Source organism: Phlebotomus papatasi, chromosome 2, assembly GCF_024763615.1.
Source record: "Phlebotomus papatasi isolate M1 chromosome 2, Ppap_2.1, whole genome shotgun sequence".
Classification (NCBI taxonomy): domain Eukaryota; kingdom Metazoa; phylum Arthropoda; class Insecta; order Diptera; family Psychodidae; genus Phlebotomus; species Phlebotomus papatasi.
In genome coordinates this window covers 10,037,861-10,055,905 of record NC_077223.1, presented here as the reverse complement: position 1 = coordinate 10,055,905, position 18,045 = coordinate 10,037,861, and the positions used below count along the sequence as shown (strand labels likewise).

Below are 18,045 nucleotides of genomic sequence, written 5' to 3'. Positions count from 1 at the left end.
TTGAAGTCACTAAGCTTTTTAATTAAATTTTTCAAAGAGCTTACTGGTCAGCCGGGTTGAGATTGACTCTACTTCCTCTCAATTCCCGACAGTCTGCGATCCTGGAAAGGAAAAATTGAGCTGAAGACATAGAAAAATTGTTCGTGTGTGCACTTTTGGGTGCGAATTTAATGAATAAAGTCACCCCTCTCTTTTAGCAAATTCACCATGGCAAAAATATAATAAATTTGATTACATTTTTATGGGCTCCACACATAAAATTAACATACAATTCCCTCCCAACAACGCACTTTTCTTCTGCTCCCCCCGTTCCCCATCCAAAAACCATTCCCGTTGAGACTTTCCCAAAAAGCATCTAGTATTGTTGGAAAATTTTCCCTAGAATACTTTTATTTCTTTCACAGAGTGGGATGTTTATTGTTATTTGCCACAATCTAACTCCCATCCCGAAAAAGCTCCTATACGTAGAACATTTTTCATCGCTAGTGACTTTTCGCGGGAGAGGGAAATTAGCAGGAAAATCCACGAGTAAAAGATAGGCAATTTTGGTGCTTCCATCGAGCGATTATCAAGACAATTTGATGGTTTAATCTTCACATTTTTCCATCCCTGGGCAAAACTTTGCAATCAAATAGCATTATTCAAGTGTTTTTGTGCCACTAATCGCAACAAATTTAAATAAAATAGCTTAGCAAATTGAGTGAGAAAAAGTCCGGGAAAATTTCTTTGATTTAGAATCTGATTTTAACTATTTGAACTAATTGGAAGTAAGAAATATGATTAGGGATATTTCAATTTTAAATTCAAAACAGTGTCATATTGCCCGTTAAATTCTTATTGACATCCTTAGAGGTTTCACTATTCTTTTCTTGCTTCAAATATTAAAATTTATAATAATTAATATTTAAAATAGTAATAAATTTTGCACTTGTATATTGAGTACGATAAAAGTATAAATAAAATTATACTTTTCCTCTTTTTCAAACGTATTTTTTGTTGACTCTTTAAAATTGGGTGATAATGTTTTGTTAGATAAGATAAAGTTGAACATTGGCTTCTTCGGAGTAGGTAGGTTTTAGCCTATCTGCCTTCATAATAAAACAAGATATTTCTAAATCAAATATTTATTAGAAAAAAATTCAGAAGATATTTAATGGCGTGCAAAGAAACCATTTATGTATATTGGTCGTGATAACTAGTAATCTTACCAAAAGAGTCATATTCGCACAGGTGCAATAGAAGTTAAATAGCTCTCTTCAATAAATTTTCAGTATATTTTTCAAAACTATGCTCAATAAACTCTAAATAATTAATTGATTATGTTTCACAATGTTTATATTCTAGTAATATTCGACGTTTTGATAGCTGTACATTGTACATCGTAGTGCAAAGGGTTACTCAAGATCGAAAATTTGTGTCCATATTCCGTTTATTCCATGTGATTCCAGGGATCCCAAGTCTGTGATTCTGTTAATAATTCAATTCGGTATTCCGCGAATCTCAATTATTCCATTCTTCTGTGATTCTGAACCTGGAAGAATTTTTTTTAATAAATAGAAAGAGCTACAATGTCACCATGGAACAGGTTTTAGGTAATATCTAGCTATAAAGATTTTAACATCAGGCCTCAAAATAATCAAAATGGGATTAGAGTTCAATTTTTGAAAGAAAGTTTTTGAAACTCTGAAAAACACAATTTTTCAGTCCACTTTTGATCAACATTTCCCGCAATTTTCTTCAAGGAAAAACCTTTTTGGTGGCTTTAGGAAATTTTCAGCTTACGAAACTCACCGAAAAAATTGAATTTAAATTATATTCTTGATTTTAAACACTTAAAAAAATTTTCTTTATCAGAATTTCCACTCGAATTTTTTTGTAAGTGTTTTCGTTTTTGAAAATAATTTGATATTATCAAAAAACGATGTGAATTTTAAACAGAAAGCTTGTCGAAATCTTCCTAAGAATGTCGAAAAAAAGCAACGGAAGGTGCTTTTAATTTCCTTTTCTTAAAACTGAACCACATAAAATTATCAAAATCGAATTACATAAGATTTTTCAAGCATATAAAGTTTATAAAGTCCAAAAGCAGCCTTTTTGGTCTCTAAGAACATCGTTTTAGGATCCTTAGGTTTTAAAAAACAATTTCTGGTCAGCTACTCAGATCCATGAAAACGCCCTTGTACCCTCTGTCTAAAATTCGACAAAAACATATAAATCGGCATAGTAATTTCCTCGAAAAACAGATCGTAAGTGGATTCCTTTTCCTTTTTTTTATTTTTAGATAAGCTCGAAGTCTAATAATTAAGCTTATTTTTTTCAAATTTTCGAGAAAACTCATGTTCTTTGCGTTCGAAAAACGATTTCTGCCTCGAAGAGAGCCTCCTGTTCTTATCGATCACAATTTTGTTCTTGGTATCTCGGGGGTCCGCCTCAACCGCCTTTGCTAACTGGGTCTTTTACCTTGTATCCGCCACGGGAGAAATCATATTTCTTTCCGAATGACACATGTTCTGCGATTGTTGTTTTACTTGTAATTGTCCAATCTTCTTTGGAAAATTTAAAAAAAAAATCATAGAAATCTGTAATGTATTTACTTTGGCTTATCGTTATCTGTCGCAGAGTTTTAGGAAAGAGTGATTCTGTGATTCCATTTAATTCCAGTGATTCTTGAAGGAATATCATTTCATATTCTATCAGAATATTACGGAATAATTCCGTGGATTCTATGGATTCTAACAGAAAAATGTGTCGATATTCCAAAAATGAGTAACCCCTTGTCGTAGGGGAAGGTTTTCAGGCTTCGTACACACTCTAACTTCGTACATTTCACATTTTTTCCATATTCCTTTAATGAATCTGACCAATCTATGGGAATTTAATTTGCTGGCTAGTCTTAAGTCACACATTTCCTGAAATGTTCGAAGTCAGAGTGTTTGCGAAGCCTGAAAGCATTTCCCTAAATTAATTTTACAAAGTGTAAAATCGATAAGAATTTAAAAAAAAAAACACTGTAAATGCATTTTGAAAACCTTAAACTTTTGCCCCTACTCATTGAAGAAGAATACATTTCTCAATTCAGGATCACAATTGAGCCTTTGCATCTCACGTTCTATCCAACTGTTGTACTTAGTTATGAGTTCAGGACTCATCTCATCCCGATACGATCCACATTCTCCTCTTCTTACAAAACAATAATCCTGATCCTTCATTTTCTTCTCTACAAATGTCTCAATTGTTTTCAGCATATTTTTCAAATTCACAGAAGGATTCTTGGAGAATTTGGAAAAGGATAAATGATCAGCAAGTTGTTGAACTTGCTCATCAGAGTATTCCTTTCCAAAGAACTTCATCATCTTCCGAATAACAGCCTGGAGATCCTTCTTCATGTCTTCGAATGTGAGGAAAAGTATGTTCTCTTCATTTCTCATGTTCCAGAAGTCAGTGATGTGAGAATGGAATGGAGAGTACATCATTTTATCATCAATCATGACGTCATTGTAGTTCTGGAAACTTCCTGCATAGTAGTGGATATTGGCATGATGATGGTAGAAGGATACAGCTGCGTCTTTACTATTCCTGGCAACGTAAACGATTTTTGGTCGAACTGTCCAGAGCTGAGTGGGCAGGAGGTGAGCAGGAAGGTGACTCTTGATGAACCGAGGTGATGGACTATTTTCCAACATGGTCACATAGTCAGTGTTAGGCCACTCCCGGGATAGAAGATGTCCTATTCTAGAAAATGTTTATTCATGATAAGACACATTTTTACAATCTAATACCTCATAAGAAAACCGTACTGAACTTTTTGAGTAAATTTAGAAAAAAAATTTAGGCCACGCCCCTTCAAAATGTTTTCTACATCTGAAGTTTAATATTCTCTTTAGTCAAATATTTTATAAATAGATGCGAAAATATTTAATTAGGAAAAAACAATGAAATTTTGATCTAGTCCAGGTCCAGAGTCTGATCTACTGAATAATAAACCACGCCCCCAATAAACCTTTTATGCACAACAAAAATGAATAGAATTTCACACATATTTCAGACTTTTTTTTTAATGTAAAGTATATTTAGGGACGATATACAGTGGCGGTCAAAATAATAGAATCATTTTGCAAAGCTTATATTTTTTGAACTTTTGTATTTTTTCCCAATTTGTTGATATAATTCTGCAGTAGAAATCTTCAAATTATTAGAATCGTAGAATAAGGGTTGTTTTGGCCGCTAGACGTCTCTATTTTACACAGAATACGTCAAAAGTGAAATTCAGTTCGGCCAAAAAAACTGGAAAACTGTCATTTATGGTTTCTAAATATGGCTTTATTTAAACTTATCCGATTTATAGACCATATTCCTTAATTTAAATATAAGTGGTCCTATTGTGTTGTTCAAACCAAATTTCACTCTTGATGTTTTCTGTGAAAAATAGAGACCTCTAGTGGCCAGAACAACACATATTTGACGTAAGGTAATTATTGAACATTTCTTTGTCAAAATTATTTCAACGAATTGGAATAAAAAAATGCTCTTGGTAAAATAGTGGTCTTTGCAGAGCTGATTCTATTATTATAGCCGCCACTGTATACAAAAGAACTAAAGATCATTGTGAATTTTATCGATTTTGCTTCTCATTTTCGGAAGACCTTATGTGATGGGCGTGGCTTAATCTTTTACTAACGCGGCATTTACAACTCAATCTAGTTAAGTTCATGCATTTTTCTTGTCCAGATCCAGTCATATTATTCTCTCAAAAAATATGAATTAAGGTAAGATGGGGTAATTCGGAATCATGTCTATTTTAGAATTCAGAGGTTTTCTCACTGTTTCAGATGGTCAAAGAGAAAAAGAAAATCACGAGGAACTAGGGGGAGGCTTTGAACTTTCGCATACAAAAATGATGTTCAAGTTCAGTGATTTTTTCTGACTACCATGCAAACTGTATGGATTCTCCAACTATGCCAAAAAAATGTCTTACTTATAAGGTTTATAATCCCACCAAACAAAATTCCAGGAAATCCTTAGATTTTCCTCCAGAGGAAAATGAAAATTTAATGGCGATTTATCCGATAGATGAATCAAGTTTCTATTATCGCACACGATTCACGCCATCATTGAACACCCCATTTTCACCGTAAATTTTGCACCGGACACTAAAAGTTGCACATCATTGTTTAAAGGGAACTCTAATCTACTTGATTAAACCATTTTTATATAGAATAAAACATTTTAATATCACTTTTTTGGAACTTTTCTGAGAGATGTTTTATTGACATTAAAAACCATTTTTTTGATTGGTTCTACGAGAATTTCACTCCGGAAACGGTTAAATCTGATGAATACTTTCTTAAAAAGTCCAAATATCACCAAATTTACACGAATCAATAAGTTTTTAAAGCTAAAAATTGACTAAAACTCTGCAAGCGAGAAGACCACACAAGATTCCACCATTCCTCCACGGAGCCGGATATGCACAAAAACGTTTGAATGCGCATCATTGAAGATTTCTCTGTTCCTGCAGCTGCAGGAATCGGGATTTAGCTCAGATATTGAGCTTCAGCAGGTGAACAAGCTAAAATTTTCACAAAACAGCTTCTCACGGACAATTTCTTTTCTTTGTCATGCAAAACAACACAATAGTGAGGTTATGTCAAAGATTGTCAAAAAACCAGTTGTAAACTGTATGAGCTTATTGCAGATGTGATTCTTTCATTGCACATTCAGTTTGTGCAAGCTTGAAAAATATTTTTATATCAAAGAAATGCAAAATTGCTTAATAATTACTCAACTGCAGCCTATTTGAGTCAAATTACTTCTTGTTTATCAACTTTACGATTTTTAAGTTTTCCTTTTTAGTGGTGGATCAAATCGGTAGATTACAATAGATGTGAATATGAGGGATCGTATCTAAAATGAAGTTTCCTGGAAAATATCTGAAAGAAGCAGTCTTCTATGTGCGATAGATGAATCTGAGTCAAGTTTGTGAATTTTGTTCCACCCACAAAAAGTGCCTGTTCAGCCTAAAAGATTTTTACATAAATCTGATTCCTAATAACCCTTCTACCCTTTGTGATAGTAGTTTTTCAGAAAAGTGATATTAATTCTGCACAATCGTATGAAATATTGCACAGCAAAATTACAGTTTTGGACCTGTTTTCATTTTTTGTTTCCTGAAACTAGGAAAAAAGGATTAGACTCTCAATTTTTTCAGGAAAGATGGGATTTAAGGTTAGCTATTACAATATATAGCCATATGTGAGATTCATAAAGGAATATGGGAGAAATATGAAGTGTCTGAAGGTAGCGTATGTGCGAACGATCAAAGCCTCCCCCTACAAGACTTTACAATTAAGACTACTTCGTTGTTTTTTTCTTTTGCAATCTAAAACTGTTAGGAAATTTCAAAGTTCCAAATTAGACATGATTCCAAATTATTGCATCTTACCCTTGCTGTGATTCCTTTTCTAAAATCTATTTTCCATAACATCTGAAAGAGGCGGTACTTAAATTTTTTTTGAGTGGATTTCACTGTGGTGCAACTTACTCAAGAAATGGAAATCTCTCATGGAGGGGTTTCTTTGAGCCTTCATAGTCGAGATTATGGCAGATCTGCCAGATCATTTCCTGCGTCCAAGTCGTGCCGCACTTTGGGTATGTCACTATCCAGACGTCATCTGGTCTCACAGTAAGGTCTACCACTCTCTGGGCAATTTCTTCGTAGAATGATGGCATAAAACATGGATCCATACACCACTTACTGGATATTTCAATGTCCCGAGGTCTTTCCCTCCTGTTCACGAGGATGAAGTCTTTGACGCCCTCATAGGCTGCCTTTTCAACGATCTCAGAGTGAGGAACTTTTTCACATATCATCGACATTGCGTTACTGACTTGCGCGGAAAGTTATTCAACACTGACGAATAAATTTAAAGCCAATGAATATGACTTCTTTCCACATATATTTATATATTTGTAGTTTACGCGTAAAATATCATAAATATGTACTTACATTGATAAACTTTTTGTGGTGTTAGTATTTCATTAACAACTATAACAAATACAACCGATACGAATGTAAAGAACGGGAAAACGGGGCTATATCAAAAGTGGGCAAATTTGAACAATATGATCTTCTGCTTTTTTTATGTTTTGTATTTTAAATTAAAAAAATGTGTGTGAGACCTGTCTTCAATTTTTTTGCTAATTTTTTTTTATGTTTCAAGAAAACTTTGTGGTATGAGCAATAGCACTTTCTGTAAAAAAAATAGACCTGAATTTTACTTTTTCCCAAAAAATCATGATTCATATTTAAAGAAAATTCAGATTTATTGAGTATAATTTCCAAAATGTATTAGTCTAAAAACCGGTGTAACATTTAAGCTTACAGCTGTGTACAGATTGGAAAAAATGATTTAATTAATATTTAAAACAATTTCAGAATTTTTAGATTTTCATCCAAATTTATTTATTAAGCAGTTTCTTGTGTTTTAGATTAAATACGGAACTTTAAACTCAAAGAATTTTTGTTTAAAAATCTAAGTAAATAAGTTTATAAAAGCCGATTTAAGGATTTAATTCTTAATGGCTTCTGCACACCTTTTAGATCGGAAAAATTCCATGAAATCAAAATTCACATCTCTTTCTTTCTCACACGTTTTCCATATGTCTGACTTATTTTTTTGCACTCCAAATTTGATTAAACTAAATTCAAATTGGTCTGATGTTTAAATGAAGAAGAAGAGTTCGAAAGAGTGAGATAGACATATGCAAAACGGGTGAGAAAGAAAGGAATGTAAATTTCGACGTCATGAAATTTTCCTGATCTAAAAGGTGTGCCGGAGCCATAAAGATTTATTTGACAACCGTGGGACATGTTCACTAAATTAATGAAAAGGGGTCTAGGACAATCCTGATAGCTAAAAGTCTCAAAAATTCAAAATTCCAAAAGCTAATATTCCGAAAATCTAAATTCGTAAAGCTAAAAACTCGAAAATTCGAAATTCGAAAGTTAAATTTCCAAAAATGGCAGATAGGGGGAGTTTTAGCTACTTTGAGCTATGGGACTAGATTAGTATACGACTTTTTCGCCTGTTTCTAAATGAAGCTGGTTCTTCCAGTTATTTTATTTAGATCTGCAATTATTTTGTCTATCCAAATTACATCATGTTGAAACCCAGTTTCCATTAGAAATACGAAAAAATCGTATAATAATGTAGCCCCACAGCTCAAAGTAGCCCCACCTCCTCCTAATTTTTTTTTGGGAAACCCACGAAATGTTTAAGGTTCCAGGAATTCAAAGTTAGGGGACAGGGGTCCCTGTCAAAATTCCGTGAATTAAAATCCCAAAAAGCCAAAATCCCGAATTCTTCAGAGTTATAGATCTCATGATTGAAGCTTTGGTCTTTGTAGGTAAAGGAAAATTCTCTGTGGTATGAGAAATTATTCCAGACATTATCTTCCGTACAAAATCGGTCCCTTTCAGGATTTTGACCAGTCGGGATTTTCCGTTCGGTATTTTAGTTTTCGAGATTTTGGCCGGCACCGATTAACGGATTTACCTTATCTAATGGCACAAGAGTGACAATGTATAGCGTAAAATTCTTTTAATATTCATCATATTTTCACATATTTTATGGGTAAATTTTGAAAAACAGGTAATGATCATCGAAAATATTATAAGTCAAAGTTTCCTTGAAAGCCAAGATGCGAACCAACAAAAATGTTTCGAAGAGTTAAATTCTCTTTTCTTATTAATTTTACTTAAATGCATTTTCAAGGCGAAGGAAATAAATTTGTAACGAATAACATAACTAAAGACCTTAAAAAACAATCTTTGGGGGATGATTTGAGTCTAGAATCTCAATTGTCTAAGCTTGGATTTACGAAAAGGGGTAGTGTGTCTTGGATTAATATCAAATGGTGTGTTGTAGGAGATAATTTGTATATGGCCTCATTTCCGGATGTAATCAGCCAGTTGCTGAACAGATTCCTCTCTCCGGTTAAGCTCTCTCCGGTTAAGGTTTTTTCTTTACCGATTCGAAGGCATATCAGAGAGAACTTACCTAAAAACCCGTTGCAAGTTCGAATGTTTAAGCCGACAAGTTACACAAAAGTGAGCAAGTTCATAAAAAGGACATTTCTTTGAATGAAATTGCAATTAAGACGTTCTACCATCCTGAAATTCCACAAAACTACACAAAAATTCACTTTTTGCAGCAAAAGTTTGCACACTGTTGCTGACATTGTTAAAGATTGAAGTGTCAAGAATATCGAAATTCGAAATCATCTTGTACTTTAGGCTTCCGGTAGATTTTCGAATAGGTTTGGCTTGGCTTTGGAGTGGTTTTGTCTTTTCGAAAAGTTATTACTGAACGGAGCCATTAAATCGTAATCTTTACCTCTATGAGCTTGTAAATTTTATGTTTTATTATAATGACTAATCTACATATTTCAGCTCTAACATTTAAATAAGTGTTTTTGTAGTAATTTAAAATCTCATTTTCGTGATATATTATTTTTTAATTATATACATTTCTGTGAGGATGTAGTTTCAATTTTCTTTTTTTTTGTGATTAAGCTTTTTTTCCAAGAAACTATGTCACAGTCGAAGCTTTAATGATTTTCAAACTAAATGGGAAGAGTGGTTTAGAAAACTTGTATCGTTGGTGAATACCATAAAATAAACAAGCTTCAGGTGAAATTTCCTCTATTTTTGTATTTTGCAGAAATATCACAGATGTTAATGAATTTTTGAGTATGCAATCTCAATGGTATTTTTCGTGTGGAGGTGGGAGAATCATACGATAGTTTCAATTTAAGTACATAGCTTTCTTGCGTACAGAGCTTTGTATGAATTTCTTCATATTTCAGAGGATGGATCGTTGGTAAAATGAAAGAAAACAGACAAATATGCAATTTACTATCTATTCCTGAGGGAATATGTTGGATAGAGAGAAACTCACCTGCATTAAGAAACCTGCAATCGAGCAAAGAGTGCAAAAATCTGCAATTAGAGAATTTCGTCTGGAGGGAATTTTCTATCTAGAGAAACGGTTTCATTTTCCATTAAGCCAACAACACGGAAGAAGGTGCCAGGGAGCTAAAAGAACCAAATGAAAAATTGTGCACAAAGTATGAACAATTTTCTCTGAATGCATTTTTTCCACCCTTGTTGCTCGAAGAATTTGCACATTCATCGAAATGGTTTATTTTTTTATAAAAGGGGTGACAATGCTTCTGAACATTGCAGACTACTCAAATTTTTTGCTTTAGCAATTAATTCGATCAGTTTATACCGTTTATACGATCTCTAGCATTTCGCAAAGTTTAATGTTTACTGCCAAATATACAAAAATTTCCCAATACTTTCCGAAATTACGTATAAATAATAAAAAGAAATTCTGAATTTAAATTATTTATCTGTTCATAACTGCTAGATGAAATTGCTTCAGATTTATTCAGTATTCAAAGGCCTTTTAAATAAATCCAACGTTGTCCAAATCGGCTGAGAAATACCTCTCTAGACACTCTTGAAATAATGTTTTTTTTAATAAAGTTGTAAGGACAAAATATCCATCTAGGTAATCTGAACTAAAAATGAAAATAATCATTGATGCATAGGGAAAGTGTATCAAATTTTGGCCAGCTTGCAATTCCGGTCACATTTTTGTTCCTCAAATTTCCATGAATTTTTAATTTTTGCACACTCTACTTGAGATTATACAATGCAAAAAATAACAAAAAAAAATGTCGCTTCGAAAAAGATATTGGAAGAATTCCAGAAGGCCAAAGAACTTTGAGAATAAAGGTGGCCGAAATAGGTCATCAAAGCTACGTCTACATTTTTATTCATTATAAAATATATTAAGAATGATTTTAGAGAAAATAAAGACGATAAACTGTCTACAAGGTTCAAAGCAACACTCCTTAAGAAGAAGTATAATAAAAAAAATCAATTTGTATTAAAAATATTACATTTCAAACTTGAAACTTTGGCGCTTGCATGCAACTATGTCGAAATTTGGCATACTTCGCTGCGAGTATGTGTTTCTTACATGAAGTATAGGGGTAACTTTAAAAATTCACCAATGTACGGAAGTCATCCCTTAAATAGCGCCGTGCAGAATCCCCTAGACAGGGTATGCCTCAAAGCAGGTTCACAAGAATATTTTTGTGAATATGACTTAAATTTTTTTTCAGAGAAAGAGAGGAAGAAGCCAAGGATTTAACTAGGAACTGTGACTGAGCTCGAAGTTTAAACTTTAGCTCAAACTTTTAGAATTTATTGCCCAACGTGGGTTCGCCAATTCGATTCGTTATACGTTCTTCTTGAAGTAAAGGACCATTTTATAAGGATGCACCATTGGTTATAAGTGTTACTCGCATGAATTTTAACTTTAAGTGAAAATATGTTCCATCAGTATCTTTACCTTTACTTTTTCAATGGGAACTCATGACGATCGTCTCCAGAAAGCTTGTGAGAAACATTCACGTCACAACGTTCTCTTTTCTCGTTGGTTCTCTTCCATTCGTCGGCGTCGGTAATGCCGGACATGTGATCATTCACTTCGAAGAAGCAGGTCTTCGTTTCGTTGCTCCATAGGACAGTTAGTATTCCTTCCTTACAACTGATGTCCTTAATCAAACAAAGAATTCGAAATGACCGAGAAAAATCTTTTGAGTGGGGGAACAATAAATGTTATTTTAGAAAAGCTCCCAAAAATCCCCAAATCCTCAGCTCTAACCGTTTGTCCTCAAGATCTCATAATGGATAGATAAACTAAATTAAAATATATAATAGGTATTTATAATTCAAAATTGACAAACTACATAACTTGCTGTCACTGTAGAGCTCGAGCAATAATTTCTTTCAAATGGGACGATGCTCAATCTCACCGTTCGTTTTTCAGGATGCACCAATGCCCGCAATTCATGGTGCGAAACCAGGAAGGGTTACGGGGAATGTGAAATATGTCCTTCATTTCCTATGCGGACAAAACCCACCAGGAGTCTCCATTTCCCCTTGATGCAATATGGGTGGAAAAATACCCCCTGATCTACAATGTTCGGAAATACACGAAAATTCCACTATTTTGTATTATTTATGACTTGCAATCCACCTTCGTGAATGTCATTTAATTTAATTTCAAGCACCAACAAATAGCACCCCAAGAGCGAAAATCATTTGATTGGGGTTAAAATTCTGGGTGATTCCTCTAACTACTCATTGTGATTAAAACTGGGACAGTGTAAGAGCTTTTTGGTGCATTCAATAACTGTTGACTCCCAATCAACTGTCCAAACACTTTTCATTTGGCGATTCCATGGGAAAATCTATCGCTATTGGATAAATTCTTCAGCATCAATGAACACTTTCAGTGGTACATCCAATGCCTGATAGAACCAAAATTCTTCTATGATACATCAAACTGAACATTTCAGTGAGTTTTGGTCGCACAAAAGGCCACTTTTGGAATAGTTTCCTAGCAAAGGAATTTCCTAATTTGATAAAATAGTTTGGGAAATATTTCTTTTGTTGATATTTTCAGATTTTTTAATCGAGGTTGTTTGTTTATGAACTCGGTTTTTCGCCCAGAGCGCTCCAAGTGTTCATTTGATGAACTTCAATCATATCAAAGAATTGTTGTATTTTGTGAGACTTTCCGTTTAAAAACCCTATTGTGTCTTGGTCAAGTAGAAGCAGTCAAATTATCATCTAAGTGAGTGATTTCAAAGCGTTATTATAGGAAAAATCAATTTTTTCACACTAAACCAACAAAATCGGACAGATGGCATGGTCTGAATAAAAAAATGATGTTTGGACGAAATATAGATATAAATGTCCTGTACAATTATGCCGAAGTAATCCTTAAGATTGGTTAAGCACATGTCGAGAAAATTGAGGTTATGTGTTGTCTTTTCGAAAAATTGTCTTTTTTTTTAGGATAGTAATAGTGCTTTACGAGACCTTTGATTTGCGCCCACACTCGTTGAAATCGGTCAAACAGAACCGGAGATATGAGGTTTTGAATTTCGTGAACTTTGATCCCTCACATCTCCGGTTCTATTATAACCACAGCGAACCCACGCCACTTTTTGGAAACTTCGTAGCTTAGGTTACAACACTCTAAATTTTGATTAACTTGCACAATGACGTTTCTGATAAAAATGATTTTGAATTTTCATATAATGACTTTTTGAACTTCCATCTGAAAGTGCTCATCGAGACAAAACCAAAAACCCAAAATTTAGGTCAAAATGTCAATTATAATCGGAGATAGAGGCTGGTCAATTTTAAAAGTTTGACCCCTTACAGCTTGGGTCAGGGGTTATGGATCGACTTAAGTATTTTTTTGTTTGATAGGTATAATCTACGGGTATAACATACTAAAATTTGAGCCCGAAGTACAATGCAGTTTTTGAGTTATTTAACTTAGAAAATTGAAAAATTTTCCAAAGAGCTTAGAAAGAGCTTTCCAAAATGCCCTCACTTTTAAATTCTGACAATTAGAATAGGAGATTTTTTTGTGTACCCTTCTAGCTCGGGTCAGGGGAGTCAGAGGACGTTTGGTATTGATCGAAAGCTACAAGGCCCAGATATAATATACTAAAATTTGAGCCCGATCGATACCGTAGGGACAGAGTTATTGAGAAAATAAAAAATGGTTGTATTCAAAATGGCAGAAGGAGTTGTGGGGGTGGGGTGGGGGGGGGGGTCAATGTACCTATAAGTAACCTGATAAGTAACCTTTGCTGAACACCGCGAGTCGATATCTCTCTTGGTTTAGGAGATATTAAGCTCCAAAGAGTGGCCAGACGAACGGACGGGAACGATTTTTAGCCATCCATATATTCGGGGTCAGGAAGTGGCTAGGCTAAACACATTTTGGCAAAGTTTGGGGTCGATCGGAGGACATGAGATTTTGTTAGGATTATATGTAGTAAGTGAGATTGTTAATAATCTCATTTAATATCGAGAAAAATTGTGAAGACCTAAGCAAACACGAAGTTCAGTCACATTTTTCGTAAGCAACTGCTACATTGAAGTTTCAATAAAACAATTTCAATCAAATCCTAATCAAATTTTAACGAATTTAGTTTTAAAATCTTCCAAAAAGAATAAGTATTTAGTTAAGTTAAAATACCTTATTCAATTAATATTTGAAGAAAATTCCATAATGTTAATCAATTTAATTTTAGTGTCCAATTTTACCCTCAGTGTCCAAAATTAAAAGCTGTCCCAAATTATAAGCACTTCCCATAAAATTATCCTCCTTAATTTAGTATAAGAAAATACATATTTTCATACACATACACTCAATAATATAATAATAAGGAAAAAACGTTTTATCTCTCCGTGAGGAAAACCAATTATCTTATCTGTATACCTATTCCAATGAAAAAAAAACGAATTTCTTAGTGATACTGCAGAATAGTTTACGTTCAAAGATTATTTTCGCTGAAAGCTCTCGTCAGTGTCATTTTGACTTTCAATCGCAAACTAATTTGTTGTACAGTAAAATGTCTATAGTATGTGAAAAGGTTCCACCATCGGATTTAGTGGAGAAATCCGGATACCGTGGTGTTAAGGACTTTGTTCTGGTGAACAGAACGGAGAGACCTAAAGATATCAAAGTGGCGGAAATGTGGTGCATGGAACCTTGCTACATGCCAACGTTCTATGAGGACATTGCCCAGAGAATTGAAGATTTTGAAGTACGTCCGGATGATGTTTGGGTAGTGACTTTTGCTAAATGCGGCACAACCTGGACTCAGGAGATGGTGTGGCAGATCTGCAATGGATTGGATTTTGAAACGCCCAAAAAACTCATTCTTCAGCATAGATTCCCTTTCATTGAGTGAGTATCACCAAGGCGTACTCTTTCCCCAATATTCCGAATACTGCGAATATTCCGAATAAAGTAAATATTTTTGCGAATATTGCTAATATTTAGCAAACTCTTGCTTCACTAGAATACTCCTTAACCACTGCACTGTAGGATAAGGAAATTATGATGATTTCTTGTAGGTTCCAGTCTCTCCTGGCCAAGGAACTCAATTTACCGGATGAAATAGCTCGAACTGAGTCAATGCCATCACCTCGGTTCATCAAAAGCCACCTCCCAGCACATCTTTTGCCCAGGAAAATCTGGACTGTGCGCCCTAAGATCATTTATGTGGCCAGAAATACCAAAGATGCCGCAATTTCCTTCTACCATCACTACAGAAATCTTCACCACTATTCAGGAAATTTTGAAGGATTCATGGATGCCTTCCTCAAGGATTCTATCCTATATTCACCTTTTCACTCTCACATAATTGATTTCTGGCGCATGAGAAATGAGGAAAACATCCTTTTCCTCACATTCGAAGACATGAAGAGAGATCATCCCAGTGTAATCAAAAAGACTGCAAAATTCCTGGGGAAATCCTTAAGCGAAAATCAAATTCTTGAACTTGCTGACTATCTCTCCTTTGCAAAATTCTCAAAGAACCCTTCTGTAAATATGGAAGGAATCTTGAAGAATTTTGAAAAGACAATTGGCTCCAAAAGACCAGATAATGACTACAATTTCGTGAGAAAAGGCGTAGTGGGTGGATTTAAGGAAGAAATGACTCCTGAACTTATTGATAGATTCAACAAGTGGACTGAGAGTGAGGTCAAAAAGTGGAATTGTGATCCTGAACTCAAACAAATCTTCACAATTTCCAATAAAATTAATGGTTGAGAGCTCTTTTCCCATCAGTAGAGTCATCGTGATTAAGTGATATTAGCAAAGTGAAAATTGATAAGAGTAATTTATTGAATTTGCAATATGCAGACTCATAATGGGGTAATTATCTGAAAATATTCTAGACACTATCGCGTTGGTTTTCCGCAATTATCACCCAATTTTGCTGACTAAACCTCTCTACATACTTCTTCTTGTTTGCATAAGAATCGAAATAATTATTATGGGTGGATTTAAATAGAATTTATTTGGTTTTCTGTGAGGTTTAGTAGCATTTTCGCTGAGAAAATAATCCAGATGAGAACATTTCATCTGTTGGATTAAGTTTTCTGCGGTGCAAAAGTCTTTTAGGATAAGGAAGGGTAAGACAGTTCACTCATAAATGATTTTAGAAAATGTACATTTTTAAGAAAAATATACAGGAATTGTGCAACATATTTTTATTAAAACAATTATCTAAAAGAAAAACATCTAGATTTATTTAGTTTAAATATTGTTAATATTCATTTCTCAAATAAATCTTGAAAAAAAAATTGAAGTGTACCAAACTGCACCACTCTGAAGTTAAAGTCCTTTTGTTTACTGGCTGAGACATGAATAATTGTTTAACATCCTACTTAGCAATAAAGTTTCATAGAATAAAACTGTTAAATAGAAATTAATAAAGAAATAAATCAAGTTTGATCAGTAAAAAATTAAGAATTCAGAACATAAATACAAACAATAGAATAATAAATAAAATTTGTAGAAAAAATCAAAAGTATTAGAAAAACAAAGATAATTCAATTTTCCCTTTTAATTTTTAATTTTCATTTTTTTTTAGGAAATTTACAATATTTTTATCATACATTAATATAATATTTGTGGGGTAGTTCTCAATTGGGGCACTATCAGGTTAACATCCAAAATTAAAAAAATAGTTAAAAGTATTAACTTTATTTTGTAGAATAGAATTTTTGCTTTTGGAAATAAGAGAAAAATTTAAATTAATTCTTAGGATACTTTACCCTCGTTACCGGCTAAAACCCTAAAGAGACAAAAGACCAACAGCTAAAATTCCGGAAGTCAAAATCTTGAAAACTCAAAATCCCGGAAAGCCAAATTCCTGAAAAGCTAAAATCTTGAAAGCCTAAATACCGAAAGCTAAAATCCCTAAAACCAAAATCTCAAATGGGCAAAATCCCGAAGACACAAAATTCCGAAAGCCAAAATATCGAAGAGTCAAAATCCTGCAAAGCTAAAATCCCGCAGAAACACAATTCCGTAAATTAAAATTAAGAAAGTCAAAATACCGGATAGCTAAAATCCTGAAAAAGCTAAAATCCCAAAAGTCAAATTTCCGAAAAGCCAATATCCCGAAAAGCTAAAATCTTGAAAGCCTAAATTCGGAAAGTTAAGAATCCCAAAAACCAAAATCTCAAATGGTTCAAATCCCGAAGTGACAAAATCCTGAAAGCCAAAATCTCGAAAAGTCAAAATTCAGAAAAGTCAAAATCCAAAAGAAGCACAATCCCGATAACTAAAATTACGAAAGACAAAATACCGGATAGCCGAAATCCCAAAAAGCTAAAATCCCGAAAGCCAAAATCCCGAAAACTAAAATCCAAAAAGTGAAAATTCCGAAGAGCCAAAATCACGAAGAAACAAAATCCCGAAAGCTAAAATCCCGAAAACCAGAATCTCTTATGTTCAAAATCATAAAAAGCATGAAATTAGACAAGGGATAGTGTGTAGAATAATTTCCCGAAATACAGACAATCATCCTCTGTCTGCAACAAGCGAAGGTGCAATCATGGGAGCTATGACACTGAAGAATACTGGATTTTGGCTTTTGGGATTTTGGCTTTTTAGGATTTTGACTTTTGGGATTTTGCCCGGGATCGCTGTCCCCTAATTTTGAATTTCTGGAACTTTAAACACTTCGTGGGTTTTCCAATAAATTTCCAGGTTTCTCAGATTTCAGTTTTAACAAGTTTTCTTGAGTTTCACGAAATCTCTTCAAGGTTTTAAAGGTCCCGCGATTTTATAAAAAAAACTATTTTTATTGATATTTGAGTTTAAGTCACGCCTTTGTCGAAATGATTTAATGAGCAATATTACGAATTTTGGGACTATTCTGTAAGCTGGATCATTTAACATTGATTCTGGTTAGACTTGTGACTGTGGGGAGATACAGACTACCTCACTCTTGTCTGTGTATCCACTGATTCTTCCTTCTTGTGGATTTGAGGATATTTTAGATCCAAATCCAAATGCACTTGACGTAGCCCGTTACTGGGCAAGGTACGTATGATGTTTTTCTTAATTTCCTCCACAC

General features: G+C 33.9%; 2 protein-coding genes across 2 annotated transcripts; one reads left to right on the top strand and one right to left on the bottom strand.

Moving 5' to 3' along the window:
* Nucleotides 1-1,108: 1,108 nt before the first annotated feature.
* LOC129803722 (luciferin sulfotransferase-like) lies at nt 1,109-6,941 on the bottom strand. The gene is made up of 3 exons (XM_055850475.1): nt 6,542-6,941; nt 3,030-3,732; nt 1,109-1,531 (listed from the first exon to the last, which is right to left on the bottom strand). The coding sequence occupies exons 1-2, from the start codon at nt 6,874-6,876 to the stop codon at nt 3,045-3,047; spliced, it is 1,023 nt and encodes a 340-aa protein (XP_055706450.1). The 5' UTR covers nt 6,877-6,941; the 3' UTR covers nt 1,109-1,531; nt 3,030-3,044.
* A 7,480-nt stretch (nt 6,942-14,421) lies between these two features.
* LOC129803719 (sulfotransferase 1B1-like) lies at nt 14,422-16,527 on the top strand. Its single transcript, XM_055850473.1, has 2 exons — nt 14,422-14,855; nt 15,026-16,527. Exons 1-2 carry the CDS (start codon nt 14,518-14,520, stop codon nt 15,723-15,725), a joined length of 1,038 nt encoding a protein of 345 aa, XP_055706448.1. The 5' UTR covers nt 14,422-14,517; the 3' UTR covers nt 15,726-16,527.
* Nucleotides 16,528-18,045: the final 1,518 nt, after the last annotated feature.

Excerpts from the sequence above, each read along its gene's own strand:
- LOC129803722 (XM_055850475.1), bottom strand. The coding sequence starts at position 6,876 with ATGTCGATGATATGTGAAAAAGTTCCTCACTCTGAGATCGTTGAAAAG. Across the intron at positions 3,733-6,541 it reads GAGAGATTTCCATTTCTTGA|AATAGGACATCTTCTATCCC; the intron begins GTAAGTTGCACC and ends AACATTTTCTAG.
- LOC129803719 (XM_055850473.1), top strand. The coding sequence starts at position 14,518 with ATGTCTATAGTATGTGAAAAGGTTCCACCATCGGATTTAGTGGAGAAA. Across the intron at positions 14,856-15,025 it reads CATAGATTCCCTTTCATTGA|GTTCCAGTCTCTCCTGGCCA; the intron begins GTGAGTATCACC and ends GATTTCTTGTAG.